This window comes from Candoia aspera, chromosome 4, assembly GCF_035149785.1.
Source record: "Candoia aspera isolate rCanAsp1 chromosome 4, rCanAsp1.hap2, whole genome shotgun sequence".
Taxonomy (NCBI): domain Eukaryota; kingdom Metazoa; phylum Chordata; class Lepidosauria; order Squamata; family Boidae; genus Candoia; species Candoia aspera.
The window spans coordinates 78289685-78307400 of record NC_086156.1 but is presented as its reverse complement, the minus strand read 5'-3'; the positions used below and the strand labels follow the sequence as shown (position 1 = coordinate 78307400).

Genomic DNA, 17716 nt, shown 5'->3' with positions numbered 1-17716 from the left:
AGTTGCCCATCCCTACCACGATATCAATAGTCAGATTCCCCTGACTAATCATTTCATATGTCCTAGGCTGTCCCCTGGCACTAAGAAAATATTTGAGGGCTGAGTGCCAGGGCAAGCCAAACCCTGCTTTTCTTCTCCTCTCCAAACTTTGTGAAACTCCATCAGTGAAAGGAACAGTTTAGGCACAATTTGGCAGAATCAAAGGTTGATCGAGGCCAAGAGGTTTGAGTAAATTCATGAGTGTTCTTTATATGGCCTCATTAAAGTTAGGAAAGGTGTGCAATATTTTTTTAAAACAATGCTAGCAAAACCTGGACAATCACCTAGCAACAGTGAAATCATGCCCTGGCACATCCACTTACCCGAGGTATGATACAATGCAACACGAAATAGCGTCTAGCCAGTGCTAGCGAAAGATCCGTGAAGAACGGATACAGAGATTGCATCTCAATGTAGCAAGACAGTGAAAACACAAACAGCAGAAACCCTGGAGAGAAAACTAAATGTCCGGTATAGAGGTCAAGAAGAGTGTGGCAACTTTATCAGTGATACTTACTGGAAATGCTTCTTGCACACTCAAAAGGGAGAACAATTCAAGGAAATTAAAATAGCTCTAGGTTTTCCTGTCTCCAGTCCCTTTCACTCTAGCACCCTTCCTTTTCCAGTGCCTAGGAATGTAAAAGAAATCTGTCACAGTATTCCTAAAATGAAATCTATCACCGAGGAAATGCTAATGGTATCTACTCAGGTCCAGATTTTTCTCTCACAAAAATACATATATTTGAGGAATGTCCATATTAAGAAGTATATGTTGGGGATAATTATATATAAAAGTTGCATTTGATCACATGTACAGTATATTATTATTTCTTCTCCTTCTTCTTCTCCTTCTTCTTCTTCTACTACTACTACTACTTCAGCTTTAATCTTTTCTGCCCAAATGCACATGTGAGGGAAGATGACATATACAAACAATGATGGATTTTTTATTTGTTTTAAATAATTCACAGCCAATTTATCAGCAGAGTACAAGCACTTGAAGGTCTGCCACGCTGACCTGGACTGAATTCAGAATGATTTACGCAGACTTATCAGTGACCATCTTTCATGTGGCTCTCATCTGCAAGGCATAGTCGTGGACCCAACACGGGTGGTTTGCTTAACTCTCTACTCAGTTGAATCCATTTGCTCTATTAGGCCAAAGTCTGCTTATTCTATCCTGATTCAGCATCTTAGAAGCAAAATTATTCTTAGAAAGTCCAGTCCCAACCAGAGAATAGATAAAGGGATATTGGGAGTGAATATCCATGAGTTAAAGTTTACTGGCCATTGTTTTCAAGGCTGAGTGGAAAATTCATCTGCCTTTTCTGATATGGTAATCTCCAGTTATGTTTGATTACAAATTTTATCATTTCCAGCCTGTATGGCTTTATAGGCTAGTTTTCACTTTCAGAGTACTTTTATTAAGAAAAATCTGTGCCACAATGCCAGGAAATTATAGAATGAGTCATTCAACATATTTTGAGACCCCAGATTGGGAAGGTTGAACTATATGTACTGTATATTTTGAATGGAACAATAAAAATTGCTTCCAGTTTTAATCTGAGGCTGGAATGGAATCATTCAGGTGCTCCAAGGCTCCAAGGCTTTGGAAAGGTCACAGTGCTGAAAGAGGTTTCTTATATTTAATATGAATAATATTCAGTCAAATAGAGGTGGGGGCTATTTTACAATAGTCATTTTTCAAGCCAGCCAATCACTCAATAAATTAAATTTTATTATAGTCACCACCCAGCAAAAGTTACACAACAGAAGCACAACAGAGTCTGAGACACTGATGTCCTAATTAAGAGACTGAGTAATTCTACTATCTAATCAATTAGAGCAAATGAAGTTTAGGTATAGATTAAATCTCTGATGTCACAATCTATTAGCTATCACACAGAAAGAGACTGAACATAAAATTAATCAGTACAATCTAAAAACAATGTATAGGGGCTAACTTGAAGTTGTATAAATCTTTCTATAATGTTTCTATTGGTCCAGAGCCACAAGGACATTGACATTTTACATATGCAACTTCCTTAAATTTGCCCCCTAAAATTCTTCATGTAATCTTAAAATGCACTGTAAAGATTTTGCCATCGTTCTAGAAATACTGTAATACACAAAGAGGCAAAGAGATATTCAAGCCTGCTCTCTTGCCTGACCCATAATTTATGCTACATTCTAGACTAACAATGTTTTCATCATTTTCTAATGAATACCAATTATTCTTCAACAAACCACAGCTTAACTCATTGGCTGAAAATTTATTAAAGGACCAGTCCTACCATTAAGCAAAATCAGAAGCTATTCAAGCCCTATCTGTTCCCTTTAACCATTCCCTCTGTTGGAAGAGAGATTCTGCCATGTCCTATTTCCTGTCTTGAATCCCCCAACCTTACTTGATGCAGTGCTGTAATAAGATTAAAATGGGAGTCCAGTCAACTTCTGTTTGTGGAGCAACATGGCCTTGCTACCTGTTCCTCCAGGGGAAAAATGTTCCAAAGAATAGGGGCTGCCACTGAGAAAGTCTGTTGCTAGGTTTATGCCCTATGCAGATCATAAAGCAGTGGAGATTCACAACAGGCCTTCTCTTGATGAAAGTAAGTTGCATCTGATTTTCATCAATGTGATGCAAAGTGGACAGCTACTGTACATGTCAAAAAGGCAATGATGGAGTAGCCTATTTTATCTCTTGCAGCAAAAAGAACAAAGTGTTTTCTGGTTCCTTAAAGGCTAAGAAAACTCATTATTGCTGCTGCTGTTGTTTTTAAAAAAAGAAGTACATCATCAAATAAGAAGACAAAAGAGAATCAGTAGTATCTGATAGCAGTATCTCTGTTGCTCCCACCTTCCAAAGGAAGTTGAACTTTACACCAGGGAAGGCTATTCTTTCAATAGAAGACTGCCTTCTGAATGCAGCACTAATGATCAACTTGTCAGGAAGTAACTGCTGATACGATTTAAAAAATATTGAATCAGAAAATAGTAGTTAATTGTCCAGTGTACCAGTTCAACTTTTCTCTCTCTCTCTCTCTCTCTCTCTCTCTCTCTCTCTCTCTCTCTCTCTCTCATTTTCTCAATCTCTCTCTCTCACACACACACACACTTTCTGGAATTATTGCACCAAAGGAAATTCTGTCTCCTCAAGGAATGCTCCTTCTGTGAAGGGAGGAAGAGCTGTCATGTAGAATTCACTTCTCACTTTTTGTTAGATAGAAGTGTCATAAAACGCTTTAGATATGCCCGCTAAAATGGAAATAGGTGCAAAATCACTTGGGCAAAATATCATCTGGGCTGGTTATGCTGACTTGTAGTCCAACGTATCTGCAGACCACCCGATTGAGGACTCATAGCCTCAGTTCTAAAGCATAATGATTTCAAAATATGCATTTCATGGTGACATCATAAACAAGTATGGAAGGGGCAGAGTTTGCTTCCTGATGTTGTGATTCAAGGTTCTTCACTTATCTCCTACAGCTGGTCTTTGCATTTTCCATAAACCCCAATTTTCCCAACCCATTGACCCACAATGTAGTCAGTTATTTATCCCATACATTTACTCAATGTAGATGTAATCAAACCAAGTGCTAACACATAGACTGGTTCACCTATCAGGTATCCTATTTTACAGTTTGTTTGATTTTGGGACTCTTGTTATTTTTTGCCCAGCACTAATGTTAAAATCTCATGGCCAAAGAGTTTTTGCCTGCTGCAGATGTAATCAATTGGTGCAGTATCCTTGTTGTGATTATGGCGTGGATACATGCATTTACAGAGGTATCTCTTAACCATCAATTGATAAACCTAATCCATTTGGTGGGTGGGGGGGGAAGCATGAGACAACCAAAATAAATGGCCATAATTGATTGGTATGCAAAACTCACTAGCAGGCAAAAACGTTTGGTGGGCAAAAAACCCAACATGAGCTGATTTTGGCTTAGTGTGTTTTGAAAACCCAAAGACTGATTTGTCTGCGATGGTTTATGGCTCAGTCTGTTGTACAAATCCAACCAACTGTATTTTTTTCAATAAAATTATTCATGTGTGAATCCAGTCTTAATGTCCCTAGCTAGTTTCAAGATAGGCCAAACAACAGAATCATCATTAGTGAAGAATTGGCTAGCAATCAGATGGAGTTTAGGATCAACCATTAATCACATCCAATAAATGTCTTGGAAATTTTTTCCTAATTAGCCAGGGCTTGTCTAAACTTGCTTATTCCAGTTCCAAATTTTAGTGATATATAGATGTGGATGTGGCAAGATGCTTGCAAATATCAGTCATTCTCCTGGCACGTCTGCTGATATTCCATGGCTAAAAGCCAAGCTCCATTCAAGACATGTTTTTCCAACCTGGCAATACAATACAGTAACTTCTTTCTGAGGCTGCAGGGACTACTTTTCCCTTCATGCAGAGAGGCTACTGGAGTCTAAACCAATTCCTAAGAAAGAAAGTCTGAGCTTTAGTTTCTAGTCTCAGGACCCAGCACTTCCATCTTTTCCTTTGGCTCAGTGGAACAGCATATGTCCAATTCAATCTTCACTTCTCTTATTAAGAAACATAGCTCTGTCAGCATATACAGCTCTTGACTAATAGGAAAACTCCCTAAGTTTTGTCACCCTCTCTATGCAAACTACACTGAAAAACACATCCCTAAGTAAGATAATTTATTGTCACAAGAGAAAACAATTAAATACTTTAAAAAACCCTGTCCAATATTAACATTAATTTCAAAGTTTAATTAATAACTAATAATTAAAATGGGGCGGGGGGGGGGGTAAAGCACAGTTGGATACCTCAAAATCTGAAAGTTGCAAAGTTCCTGATCAATCTTTCAGGGAGGAAGGAAAAATACTCAGCACGTGGCCAAAGTCATGTTTAAAGGAAATTTCTCAAAGGCTAGCATTCAGCCAAATAATTTTTATTTATTTAATTCACCATTATTTTTAGGTAGGTCTGCCTAGGATTGAAGCCTTTTACTTTTTTACACACCCAAAGGAACATTTTATTCCAACCAGTGCAACAGCTGATCTCCAAAAGCTTTCTCATTTCAGACCCCTTTATGGGGGACAGCATCAATGTTGGATGTGCACTTTATTCCCTCTATCAGCAGGGCCCATCTATATGAACTTCTTGGTTTGGATATGGGAATAACTACAGGTATGAATTCCTGTATTTCCTAGATTCCTGGATTAAGGAGTAATGTTAGTTTATCCTTGTGGGAAAATGCAAGAACATTCAAGCCCCAAAGAGCATAGGGCTTGAGAGAAAGGCAATCCAGACTTTGAAATACAATATAAACAGGAACATTCCCAAGAATATACTGTACTGTGTAGTGCATGTTCTGTGGATGCCTACATACATAACAAATCTCCCTCCGTGTTTTGCATCAGAGGTATAAAATCTATAGAGATACTGTACAATGCTCTTTACAGCATCTCCACATTTTAGATTTTTTATACATCTTAGGTTCTTATCTATAGCAGTGTTTCTCAACCATGGCAACTTGAAGATGTGTGGACTTCAACTCCCAGAATTGGAGTTGAAGTCTTCCTGTGTGTGTTGCTCTGTGTGTTTGTGTACGTATGAGAGTTTAGGAATGCTTGTTTGTGGGGGTATAAGGGAGATTAAGATTAGGGTTCAAGAATGACAGGTCCTCTTAGTGGGACAGCAAATCTAGGCAGCCTGCCTGACACCTTGTTCCTAAATGGCATCTGAAGGACTTATAAATGAAATGAAAGGCAGACAAGAACAGGGCAGAGATGGAAAAGATATAGCAAGGGGAGTTCTTTAAAGCATTTTTGTGGAGAACATGACACAGCAGTAGAGCATGTGTAGAGGATCCTGGTGGAGAGGGGCCGTTAGCCACTGTTTAGCTGGATCAATAGCCCATGTTGGTAAAAGCTTCTTTCTAGGTTCCTTGAGTCCTTTCATTTCAGTCCATACGTGGACAAGGATCTTCATACACTCACCATAGAAGAAATATCCGATGTATTGTTAGCAAGGAGAATGTAGAAGAGAAAGTCAAAAGGTGTGAGAACCCTAACTGGATCCACACTCTTATATTTTGCTTCCCCCACTCCCCTCAGGTTTTAAAATGTAGCTGTTTCACACAAATATTCACTTTTTTTTTAACACGTCAACTCCAATTTGTCATTTTCACATACCCTGGAGAGAACAGACAAATACAGAGGAAATGAAAGGAACAAGAAGGTGGGATGGTCAGTGATGGATTGCTGGCCTGACCTGTTCTCAATCTTTGCAGTGGGGCTTCTTTGCTCAGGACACCCCTAGCGGGCTGTGCCTGGCAGTTCTGGGTGAAAAAAGCAATGGGTGAATCCTGAGGGGAAGGAATGGCAATATGGACATGTGATTGCTCAATTAACTAATTCCTTAATATTGTGGTAGGAAGAAGATAGAATTAAGCGAAAGAAGATCCTTTGACAGAAAAGAAACCCTTGTTTTTCTGTTTAGGGCACTGCCCCTCATTTGCCTATAGCTTTTTAGCTAATGAAGAAAAGAGTTGAGGAGCCCATTCCCCCACTCTGACTTTGTTCAAATGTTTAAAGGAAAGGAGAATGTAATCACCAGAACAGTGCTCCAGCATCGGGAGAAAAAAATAATAATAATCAGGCTCTGCTGGATGAAAACTTTCACCTTGCTGGCTTTAGAAGTACACAAACATACAGCCCGCCCGAGTTGGAGCCGTTACATTTCAAAGCAAGTGGATTATTTCACTAAGCCTCTCCCATCCGGGTGTGTCTTGGCAGAATATGCTTTGGGTAATGGAACAGAGCACTCCTTGTAGGACTATAAATGGAACCAGGCAGCCCTGCAAATGCTAGCTTTTTCACGCTAAACCAAGCCGAGTAACAGTCTTGCACCTGAACTTTCCTTCACGATGACTTCATACTATTACCAAAGTTCCTCTTCTGCTTATGGGGGCGGCGGTGGCGGCGGCTCTGGCCGTGTTGCTTCTGTCCGCCTTGGACCATCCAGTGTCCATGGGGGAGCTGGAGGCCGTATATCCGCCTCTTCAGCTAAGTTTGTGTCTTCTGGGTCAGGATATGGAGGCGGTTATGGATATGGAAGTGGCTTAGGAGGTGGCTGTGGTGTTGGATATGTTTCTGGTGGTGGCACTGGCTATGGAAGCTGCTTTGGTGGTGGAGTTGGTGGGGGCTATGGTGGGGGCTATGGTGGGGGCTATGGTGGGGGCTATGGTGGGGGCTATGGTGGTGGTTTTGACTTTGCGCTTGGTGGTGGTGGTGGTGGTGGTGGTGACGGAGGCCTTCTTACTGGAAATGAGAAGATCACCATGCAAAATCTCAATGACCGCTTGGCAAATTACTTGGATAAGGTGCGAGCTCTAGAGGAGGCAAATACCGAGTTAGAGATCAAGATCCGAGACTGGCATCAAAGGCAGGCACCCACCAGCTCAGCCAAGGACTACAGCCATTACTACAAGATAATTGCAGACCTCTGTGACAAGGTAGGATCCTGAAAAAAGGAATTACATTGATGTTGAGAGATAGTGTTTGGAAATTACAACAACAACCTCCTCCTCCTCCTCATTGGTGCTTCTATCCATTATTCTAAAGTGCCACTATGGTTATTCTCATATTCTGGACTATAACTCTCATGGCTGGAGAAGATGGAACCTTGAGTCCAAAATATCAGACACTAGATTATCTAATCTGTGGTATATGGATAATCAGATGTTGTCTAATTTCAAATTGTGGACTTTCTAAAAATTAGATCAAGCAGAGACCAAAATATATATAATCAGAATTTGTGTGTGTGTGTGTGTGTGTGTGTGTGTTGGAATTAAATCTAACAAATAGTGGAATTAAATCTAACAAAGTTTTAGCAATAGAAACTTAAAAGTGGCTGAAATTAAAACCAAGCTAATACAAAAATACTGTTCTTGATGAAATGCAGCTGTGTCTGTGAACATAGGCTGTAATGGAATAAAAAGCAAGTTGGAATGAAAACTCTGCTGGCTTGGTGGCTCATTCACACATGCATGTCAGCATAGGAGGTAACCTGCAGTCACTGGCTAATTAACATAAATGGGTGAAGCCACATATCTCTTGGTATATTCTCACAATCACGTTATGTGAGAAGCTGCCTTATAATGTATCTAACCTTTGCTTCATTGAGTCGATAGATAGATAGATGATAGATAGATAGATAGATAGATAGATAGATAGATAGATAGATAGATAGATAGATAGATGATAAAATGGCAGTGGATTTTCAGGGCTTTGGACAAGACTATTCTTGGAGATGTTAGAACCAGACTTGAAACCTTGTGCATACTACAGCCATTGCCTACTACAGTATTCTTTAATCCTCATTAAGCATCTTTTAAGTAATAAATTAATCATTTTGTATTGCTTTTCTGTAATTTCCCTAGGCTTTTAAAATAATACATGTTAAGAAGGACCAATGATTAAACTAGAGCACTGTATTAATATCATCAATATTTGTTGTTTGGTAGCAATTCAGATTTGCCCCAAACTGGATCCCATTTCTCCAAAAGTCAACAACTGGTGCTACTTCTTGCACCAAAACCATACTTAATGTCTAGCATAAGTATGTAACATGCTGCATGTAAAATATCAATTTTAAAAAGTTTATAAGAGATGACTATATTGGGCAGGAAGGACACATTCAGATAATACATTTACATTAAATTAAGCCACAATGCCATGTAATCTCAGAACGATATATGTCACAGTTACTTGGAGGATTGCTTAACTTCTTACCAAGAGCAGAATCCTACCCAATATGTATAACAGTATGACTGGAAGTGATGCTAAGGAATATTCCAGTCAGTTCTCCAGCACCACCTAAATTATTCCAGGAATGCTTGTCTATTTTTTTTTAATTTTAATATTCATGGTTGATTTATTGCTCACCTAAATATACTGGTATAGTATAGAGAACTCTCCTGTAAGAAAAGGTTGGCAGACAGTTGCTACAAAACACTTCATATAGGAATGATGATGGGGCAGAGGAAAAAGAGCCTCCACTGGCTGACTGACTGTGATTCCTTGGCAAACCCATAATGCAGTGCAAAGGCAGATTATACTACCCCAAAACTTGCAGAAAAACTATCCAAGAAAAAAAATGGATTGACTAATATTCCTCAGAAATACCCTAGATGTCAGCTCTATGAGGTAGACCAGATCATGACACTGACTCCTCAGGAAGACAAGAACTATACTTTATTGAGATAGACAATAGTAACAGCCTTGCAAGTCTGCCTGTGTTTGATCTTCCCTCCCTCTTACAACCCAGGGAATCATGGCTGAACACATGCTTCAACACCTTCTACTGTCCTAACAGCTTCTGGATGCCTTCTCCGAGATCATCTCAATGCCTTCTACACTAGACAATTACAGGAGAAAGTGTAGGCAAATTGCCCTCCAAATGTGTTAATGACTAAGCCAAAGCATCTTCAAGGACTAAAAATCCTGCCTATACTCATGGTTTTTTTCCTGTCTTCTCTCTCCCATTGGTAGGTTCATGATGCTACAGTTGACAATGCTAGGGCTATTTTGGAGATTGACAATGCTAGACTGGCTGCTGATGACTTCAGACTGAAGTAAGTTCCTTTGCTATTTGGTTTTCTGTTCCCCAAGGACTCTTTCTGAGGTCAAGAAAGGAAGAAAAAGGATAATGGGAAAATTGAGATATGAGGGGACTGGAGCTCCTCTAAAACTGTATATGCAGGTCTATGCAACTAAGGCCCCATAGTTTAGTCCTATCCAAGACTGGAATAGATACTAGCAGGCTGGTGGCCATGAGCAAGCAACGATGGATAGGAAGAAAAGGAGAGAAAAGTCTTGCTCATTGCCAGCTATGTGAAAAAAGCACAGCAACAGGAGCAAGGCAAGAGGGCAACGTGGGAATGTGAGTCCAGGCTAGTCAAGCATGCTGGGGCCCTTGAAAAGAACATTGCCCCTCAAACCTAAGATACACAGTATACAGCTGATGAGTTTGGTTGAGCTTGTGCTTAAATACGAACTGAATAAAAGTAGGATAGCTTCTCATACACTATCAAAAATAAGGCGGAAAGAGTAGAATAGAAATAGTAATCTGCATAAAACATGCACATGCTGAGTTATATGTATGATGCAAATTTAGTTAAACTGATTGTAACTTAAATAGTAGGTGAAGCTATTTCATCTTAATGGGACAGATGGGGGTGATTTGTGTGTCGGCTAAGTATGTTATCCAAGTTCTAGCTGCTGATCAGCAATTTCACAGCCTTCTTGATCTTTAAACTGGAGTCAGACTGGATAGATCTTCAAACAGAAGACTGTATTTTGTAAAGTAGATACCTGGCCTCCCTAAAGAAAAACAGTCTAGGTGAAGGAATGGAGGAAAAAAGGAAAAATGCTTGAAAAGTTGTATGTCTCAATGCATATAGGTAGAAAAACTTTTGAAAGAGTGCTTAGCTACAAGGTATTTTCTTCCTGTTTGGAGTTCTTGAACTTTTTCCTTGAATGCCGGCAGGTATGAGAATGAGCTGCATCTCCGCCAGGGTGTTGAGAGTGACATCAATGGTCTGCGCAGAGTCTTGGATGAACTAACTCTGTTTAAATCTGACATGGAAATGCAGATTGAAGAGAAGAAGGAAGATCTGGCCTACCTCAAAAAGAATCATGAGGAGGTGAGTAAGGGGGAAAAGGAAGACAGGGAACTGAGAATTCAGTTTAAAATTATCCATCACTGGGACATCCATAGGTAGACTCTTACTTTTCATGAGTTCTGTATAAAAAAGGTTGATCAACAGATTGCTGATGGCTGCATTCGAAGAAACTGGATGGGGCCAAGACAAAAATACGGGTGGGCCCAGGCCAGAATCTGATATCTGACCGATATTTTAAAAATAATTGAATTAATTCAATACAGTCAGTAAGGTTACAATTTTGGAGGAATTCTGGGGATCACACCGAGAGCTTGAGGTGGGGAGGCTACATACTGCAGTGAGCTAAAGGTTGGGCATCTTTACAAAGACAGAAGTTGTGCCTCTTCCAAATGGCACCAGGCTCCATCTTATGGTAAGATATAGCACCAGTGTGGATTGCAGGGAGGGCTGTGGGAACCCAACATCCACATAAATGTACAGACTGCCTGACATTGCTCTTCAGAAGATATTTTCTTCACTGGGAAAGGTGTGGAGAGGGAATGGAATATTAATACTTCCTCTTTGTAGAACTGGAAGTAGGAAAGCCAGCTCTTGATGGCTACTAGAAATGCCAGTTGGCCTTTAAGCCTAACAAAAATGTGTAGAACAGCCTTTACCTTGCGAAATGTTGATTACTATTGCTCATCAGAAGACTATTCTAAACATTAAAGTCTTCAGGGACACAGCTGCTGCTGAAAAGAGGTACTATGTGGAGGGAAAACTAATTGTTTGTCTCTATTCCCCCCCCCAAAGTTAATGAAAGAATACAGCACTCAACTGACTGGAAAGGTCAGCGTTGAGATGGACGCCGCACCTGGAGTTGACCTCACCAAAGTTTTGGCCGACATGCGAGAACAGTATGAACATCTGGCTGAGAAGAACCGCAGAGATGCTGAGGCCTGGTTCTTTACCAAGGTATGCTGCCTTCCCAGAAATTGTCTGTCTTCTCATGACAGCCTGGGTGCTTCCATCCAGAAGGTTCTTTGTGCTACCCATCAAAAAACACAAAACATTAATTCATTCTTCCCTCTCCCTTTTTCTGCAAGAAAAAAGCAGTGGGAAAATTCAAGATAATCCTCTTCTATATATTATTCCAAATACATATTGGGTTACAGCTTCCATGGCCACATGTAAGGGATTAAATTATTTCTAAATCCCCGTACAAACATGTTCAGATTGTGCTATAAGTCTACGTATGTCCCTAATTACATATATTTGATCCATTAGGAATTACTTAGCATATTTTGTTTTTACTTCTTCCTGCACTCAGACCGAAGAACTGAATCGTGAAGTTGCCACCCACACCGAACAACTACAGACAAGCAAGACTGAGATTTCAGAACTAAGACGTACAATACAGAGCTTGGAAATAGAGTTGCAATCACAGCTTAGCATGGTATGTTCCTTTGCCCAATCTTTGAAAGGAAATACATCAGATTAGGAAGGATTTTTTTTTGTAGTTTGTATTTTCTAATTTTTCATTTCCAAACAGTTTTAGTAAATCAAAATTCAGCTATCCATTGAAATTCAAATTTTCTGAATTTTGCAATGCAAAATTTAAAATGGTGTATATCAAAGAAAATGTGCACACAATACTTATATTCCTGAAAATAATGTAACAAATAATGTTAGGATAAATATGGTAAAAAACACATATAAATTTTACTGTGAATTTTAAAAGCAACAGTCTCAAACTAGCATAGAAATGGGATGATCCTAATAGAAAAAAAACAGGAAACTGAAAGAAACAGAAATTGGTAGGTTCAGAAAAATGAGTATTTGAGGAACAGTGAAATTGCAATTCCTTCAACAGGTAGAGATATAGGAATTGCCCTACTGGAGTTTGCCCAATAAAACATCTAGCTTGCCAGTTTGGTCTAGTGGTTAAGGCACCGGGCTAGAAACCAGGAGACTGTGAGTTCTAGTCCTGCCTTAGGCATGAAAGCCGGCTGGATGACCTTGGGCCAGTCACCCTCTCTCAGCCCAACTTACCTCACAGGGTTGTTGTTGTGGGGAAAAGAGGAGGAGGAAGGAATATTAGGCATGTTCGCTGCCTTGAGTTGTTTATAAAAATAATAAAGGCAGGATAGAAAATAACTAACTAACTAACTAACTAACTGGTTAGATGGAAATATTTGCAACAGGGCAAGATGGTACTATCCCTCCCCAACTCACAACCCTACTGGTAGAGATGAGTGTTTTTCACTTTCCTAAAGCTGGAATCAAGCTGCTTTATGATGGAGATTAGATTCTGCAGTTCAGTGTTGGTTGCTAGATCCTCTTATTTTTCTCCCTTACCAGAAAGCTGGCTTGGAAACCAGTTTAGCAGAGACAGAAGGCCGGTACTGTGCTCAGCTAGCGCAAATCCAGAACCTGATCACAGGCGTGGAAGAACAGCTGGCTGAGCTGAGGAATGACATGGAACGCCAGAATCATGAATACAAGATGCTCATGGATATCAAAACACGGCTGGAACAGGAGATTGCCACCTACCGCAACCTGTTGGAGGGCCAAGACTCAAAGTATGTAACTGGCCCACAATGAGAATAACTTAGCAAGGCAAAAAGTGTTCTTAGGCTTTCAATAGCTCATCTTGTGGGTTTCTTGGTTAAGTATGGAAACAATAGTCTTAGTCTGCCGCTAAAAATGCACTTGAGCAAAATGCCTCCTTGAATTCCCTTCTAGGTTAGTGAACTCTGGACAATTATTTATCCAAGTAAAATTGAAAATTTAACATGCAATCATACATACAATTATAAAAGATCAAGTGATTGTGGGAGGTAAACATTTTTTTTTACAGAATAGCTTATTCACATAAAATTTACATCATTTGGGCAATAGATTCCTTTCCAAAGATGTTTAGACTTTCCTTGCAATCAACTGAAAGACCTTAGTAGTTGGCATATATGAAAGATATAAATCAGTCAGAAAATCTTGACCATAAGCGAAAGAGAATGCCAGCCTGCCCTCCTGAAATATAGAGTGCCAGAGTTTAGATATACTTCTTTATTCTCTAAAAGTTCTAGGATTTAGTTTTCATCTTTATTCTGCAAGAATAAAAAAGTAGTCATTTATATATGCATTGAGAATTCCAATACCTTTTTGAACACAGATTTTATGGTCTGTCCCTTAGCTACTTCACTCCACATGTTCCTTGGATACAAGTAGCCGGGTAAAAATGGAATTTAAAATGTTCCACGTGTAAAATCTCTACCTGGTTTGGTCCATCTATTTTGTTATGTAGAATTCTGTGTTTCAGTCAAATATGGCAAAAGCCACTTTTTGAGAGCAGATTTTCACTTTGATTGAGACTGCATGCAGTTGACCTTGCATTTTAATAAGTTTCATTCAATTAGGGATTTAATTCAAGAGAATCATGACAAATAGTGCTGAGGACTACAGGATGAAGATCCTGCTTCAGTTAATAATTTTGAAAATATAGATATACTAATCTAAAAACAAGCCAGTTTGGTGTAGTAATTTAAGGCACCAGGCTAGAAACAGGGAGGCATGAGTTCTAGTCTTGCTTTAGGCACAAGACTGGGTGACCTTGGGCCAGTCCCCCTCTCTCAGCCCTGGGAAGCAGGCAAGGGCAAACCACTTCTGAAAATGTTAGCAAGAAAACAACACAGACCTATCCAGACAGTCACCAGGAGTCAGCTCTGACTCAGAGGCACACAGACAGTCTAAAAACATCCCCTCCTCTTGCTGCGTTGCTTAGAGTGACAGAACTCAAAGATTAGCGGGGTTACAAGGACAGCAACCTCAGCAGCAATTCAAAGCTATTCCTAAGGTCAGAAGTTCCTAGAACAAAGAAGCCCTTTGCTTGGGGCCGGATTGAGGCCAACTGATGCCCTAAACACAGCCCAACAACAGTGCTCCTCCTTAACTGACAAGACATCAAGACTGATTAAGTGTTAATTAAAGTGCTGAAAATTAAAGTCAGGTGTGGCTGTGAAAGAGTTAATGGCATGACAGCTGTGGTGCCCCCCTTCCCTTGGTGCCCTAAGCACATGCTTGTTTTGCTTAATGGTTAGTCCAGGGCTGCCTTTGCTCTATCCCATCACCACTAACCATCCCGTTTCTTCTATTTCCCCCTTTACAGACTCCCAGGATGGTCTCCAAAAGATGGTAAGAAAAACTTTAGTTGAAGTCATGAATATTAGGGTGGTGGAAAGGTTCAAAGGAGTGCTTCACACTGACTATGGTCTGGGTGAAACTTTCCTTGGAAGATGCATTGAACCTACTTGCACTACAAGTAGCAAAACTGGTTTCTGCACAAGGTGCAGGACCCTCTTCCAGTTACTGAAACAGTTGGATGAAGGGTTCGAATCGAATCAAATTATCCATTCAGTCATATTCGACCCTTGGTGATTCCATAAGCCAGCTCTCTCCATGATTTCTGATCTTGCCCATCCCAAGCCCGGGCAAATGGGGAGGGTTAAGGAAAGACCTGGCAACCTACCTTGTAAAAATTTTGCCAAGAAAATTCCATTAAAAGGCTCTCAAATGAAGGATTCAGAGCAATGCAAAACTCGTCAAGGAAAACTGCGTAGCCTCCTTGCTGATGTATTGTGAAATGTACTCACAAACTCTTTCATATTTAGCAGACAAGTACTGAACATGATAAAAATTATCTAGCCCCATAGATTACTATGGCTTTATTCATATACCATTGTTAACCAAATCAGGCAAAGACTTTGCACAATGTGCTTAGTTGGTACTCAGCTTGGTTAAAGGTATAGGCACAATTCAGGGCACAGACATAAACACAGGATTGCACCATTGGACTATTAGCTATCAGTTGCAGATTGTTCCTTCTGAACTAAGATAGCCTGTTTAGAGAATGAGAAACATATCAAAGAATGAAGAATGTGAATTGCTACGGGCAACTTTCCTTGCAATGTGGGAGATCTAGAGGCCTTCCAATGTGCTTTACAGGTAGTCCTTGCTTAACGACCACAATTGGGACCGGAATTTCATTTGCTAAGTGAAGTGGTCATTAAGCGAATCCAACCCAATTTTCAACCTTTTTGCAGTGGTTGTTAAGCAAATCACTGTGGCCTTTATGCGAACCATGTGGTCGTTAAGCAAATCACACGGTTCCCCATTGATTTTGCTTGCCAGAAGCTGTCTGGGAAGGTAGAAAATGGTGATCATGTGACCACAGGACACTGCGATGGTCATAAATGCAAACTGGTTGCCAAGCGCCCAGATCGGGATCACATGACTGCAGGGACGCTGAAACGGTTTTAAGTGTTAGGATTGGCCGTAAGTCAGTTTTTTCAGCTCTGTCATAACTCCGAACTGTCACTAAACAAATGGTTGTTAAGTGAGGACTACCTGTATTTCACATCAGCTTCCTCTCTTTGCAACAGTATCCTATGGAGGAGGTAGCGCCACTATCACCTACACTAGTGGCGGCAGTGGTGGTGGCGGCGGCGGCGGCAGCTACAGCAGTGGCGGCAGTGGGGGGGGCGGCGGCAGCTACAGCAGTGGCGGCACTACCATCACTGCCAGCAAAGTGCGTTCTGGAAACTTCTGAATCTCCTGAAAAGCGCACGCACCTGTCGGACGGGCTTTCTTCCTTGAAGAGAAAGGTGGAGCAGACCCAGCACAGCCACAAAATCCTTCCTTTTGCACACGTATGCCTCGGCTTGGCTCCCTTCTTCACCGCGTTCCGTTTCAAGCTTTGCCTGACTCATCCCAGCAGATGCTCGTTCTGTACTGCTTGAGATAATAAAAATCCTCTGGGCTTGATTTTGCAAATAAAAATGACTTGGCCTCTTTCTTGCTTGCTCCACAAGCATTCAGCCCTCTTTGGAGTTTGACACAGGCATGTTTGTTGAATAGAAGACTGTGTCTGGAAAAGCAGCAAGCAGACCCCCCCCAAAAAAGTTATGATCTTCAAAAACTGGCTTCATTGCTTCAATTTTCAGATTCAAGATTGTTAGTTTTAAGGATTAAAAGAAATCTGAAGACATATTCACCAGATCCAGTGGAGAAGGTGAATATTGTGCTTGCATACACAACATACAACAAGCTAAGAAAGCTATTCCACCTTCTTTAACTTCCTCCATCCTTAATGCTTCCTGGAGTGACCATGTGACTACACCACATGACATAGCCACCTGCTCATTCAGGAAGCTCCAGAGAAGTTAAGAGGTGCCTCTGCAAGGAATCTGCTAGAAAGGCAGTGTGCTTTTTAATTTTTTTCAATATCAAACAGATAAAACCAATATAAGATCCTAATACAGAAATACACTGAAAAGGAAAAAAATATTTTAAAAATGCAGGAAAAAAATCCCCCCCCAAAAAGGAAAGAATAAGAATAAGAAACTTCCCCCTTCATCCCCAGCAAGTATATTCAACATTAACAACCTATCACTGTCCCTTAAAATACAACCAAATACATGTTTATTCCATATCTCAACTCACCCCATCTTCTATAAACACATCTCTAAATCTTTAGCTCTCATTAATCAGCAAAGGTCCAGTAAAAGTTAACATACCTAACAAATACCTAAAAATGTAAGTATATAGCCCCACTTTCTGCTTAATCAAAATCCCCCTAATCCCTCTCTTTTAATAATCAAAATCTAATTCCAATTAACAATTAAACATTACAAAAAATTAAAAACTATCAACCATTACCAGAAATAGTAACCCTTTATTTACATATCAAAAAGAGTAACATAGCTATTGAATTGCTCAGAGGCACTATGGATTTTAAAGGCTAAACAATTTCAGTAAAAGATATCGAGTCCACTAGAAGTGTTTTTTTTAAAATAATTGTAATCCCCCCTCTGTAATTTTGTTGTTGCTGACAGAAGGATGAATGATAGAAGGATGAATGAGCAGTATGCATCCCACCATTGGTTCTTTGTGTGGGGGGCAATATTCTGAAACCTGCTTCAAGAGAAATTTGTGGCAAAACTCTTTCTACGCCTCACTTCCATTCTATTCCCC

The 17716-nt window shown here is 40.1% G+C and overlaps 1 protein-coding gene across 1 annotated transcript in view; it reads left to right on the top strand.

Annotated features, from left to right (window-relative positions):
- Window positions 1-16522, top strand: part of LOC134496326 (keratin, type I cytoskeletal 9-like) — a 32480-nt gene extending 15958 nt beyond the window's left edge. Inside the window, exons 8-15 of the mRNA XM_063302059.1 lie at window positions 6908-7537; window positions 9576-9658; window positions 10573-10729; window positions 11501-11662; window positions 12018-12143; window positions 13049-13269; window positions 14853-14878; window positions 16126-16522. Of these exons, the coding sequence (XP_063158129.1) occupies window positions 6908-7537; window positions 9576-9658; window positions 10573-10729; window positions 11501-11662; window positions 12018-12143; window positions 13049-13269; window positions 14853-14878; window positions 16126-16292 (1572 nt within the window). The 3' untranslated portion in view covers window positions 16293-16522. The remainder of the gene's footprint in view (window positions 1-6907; window positions 7538-9575; window positions 9659-10572; window positions 10730-11500; window positions 11663-12017; window positions 12144-13048; window positions 13270-14852; window positions 14879-16125) is intronic.
- The last annotated feature ends 1194 nt before the right edge of the window (window positions 16523-17716 follow it).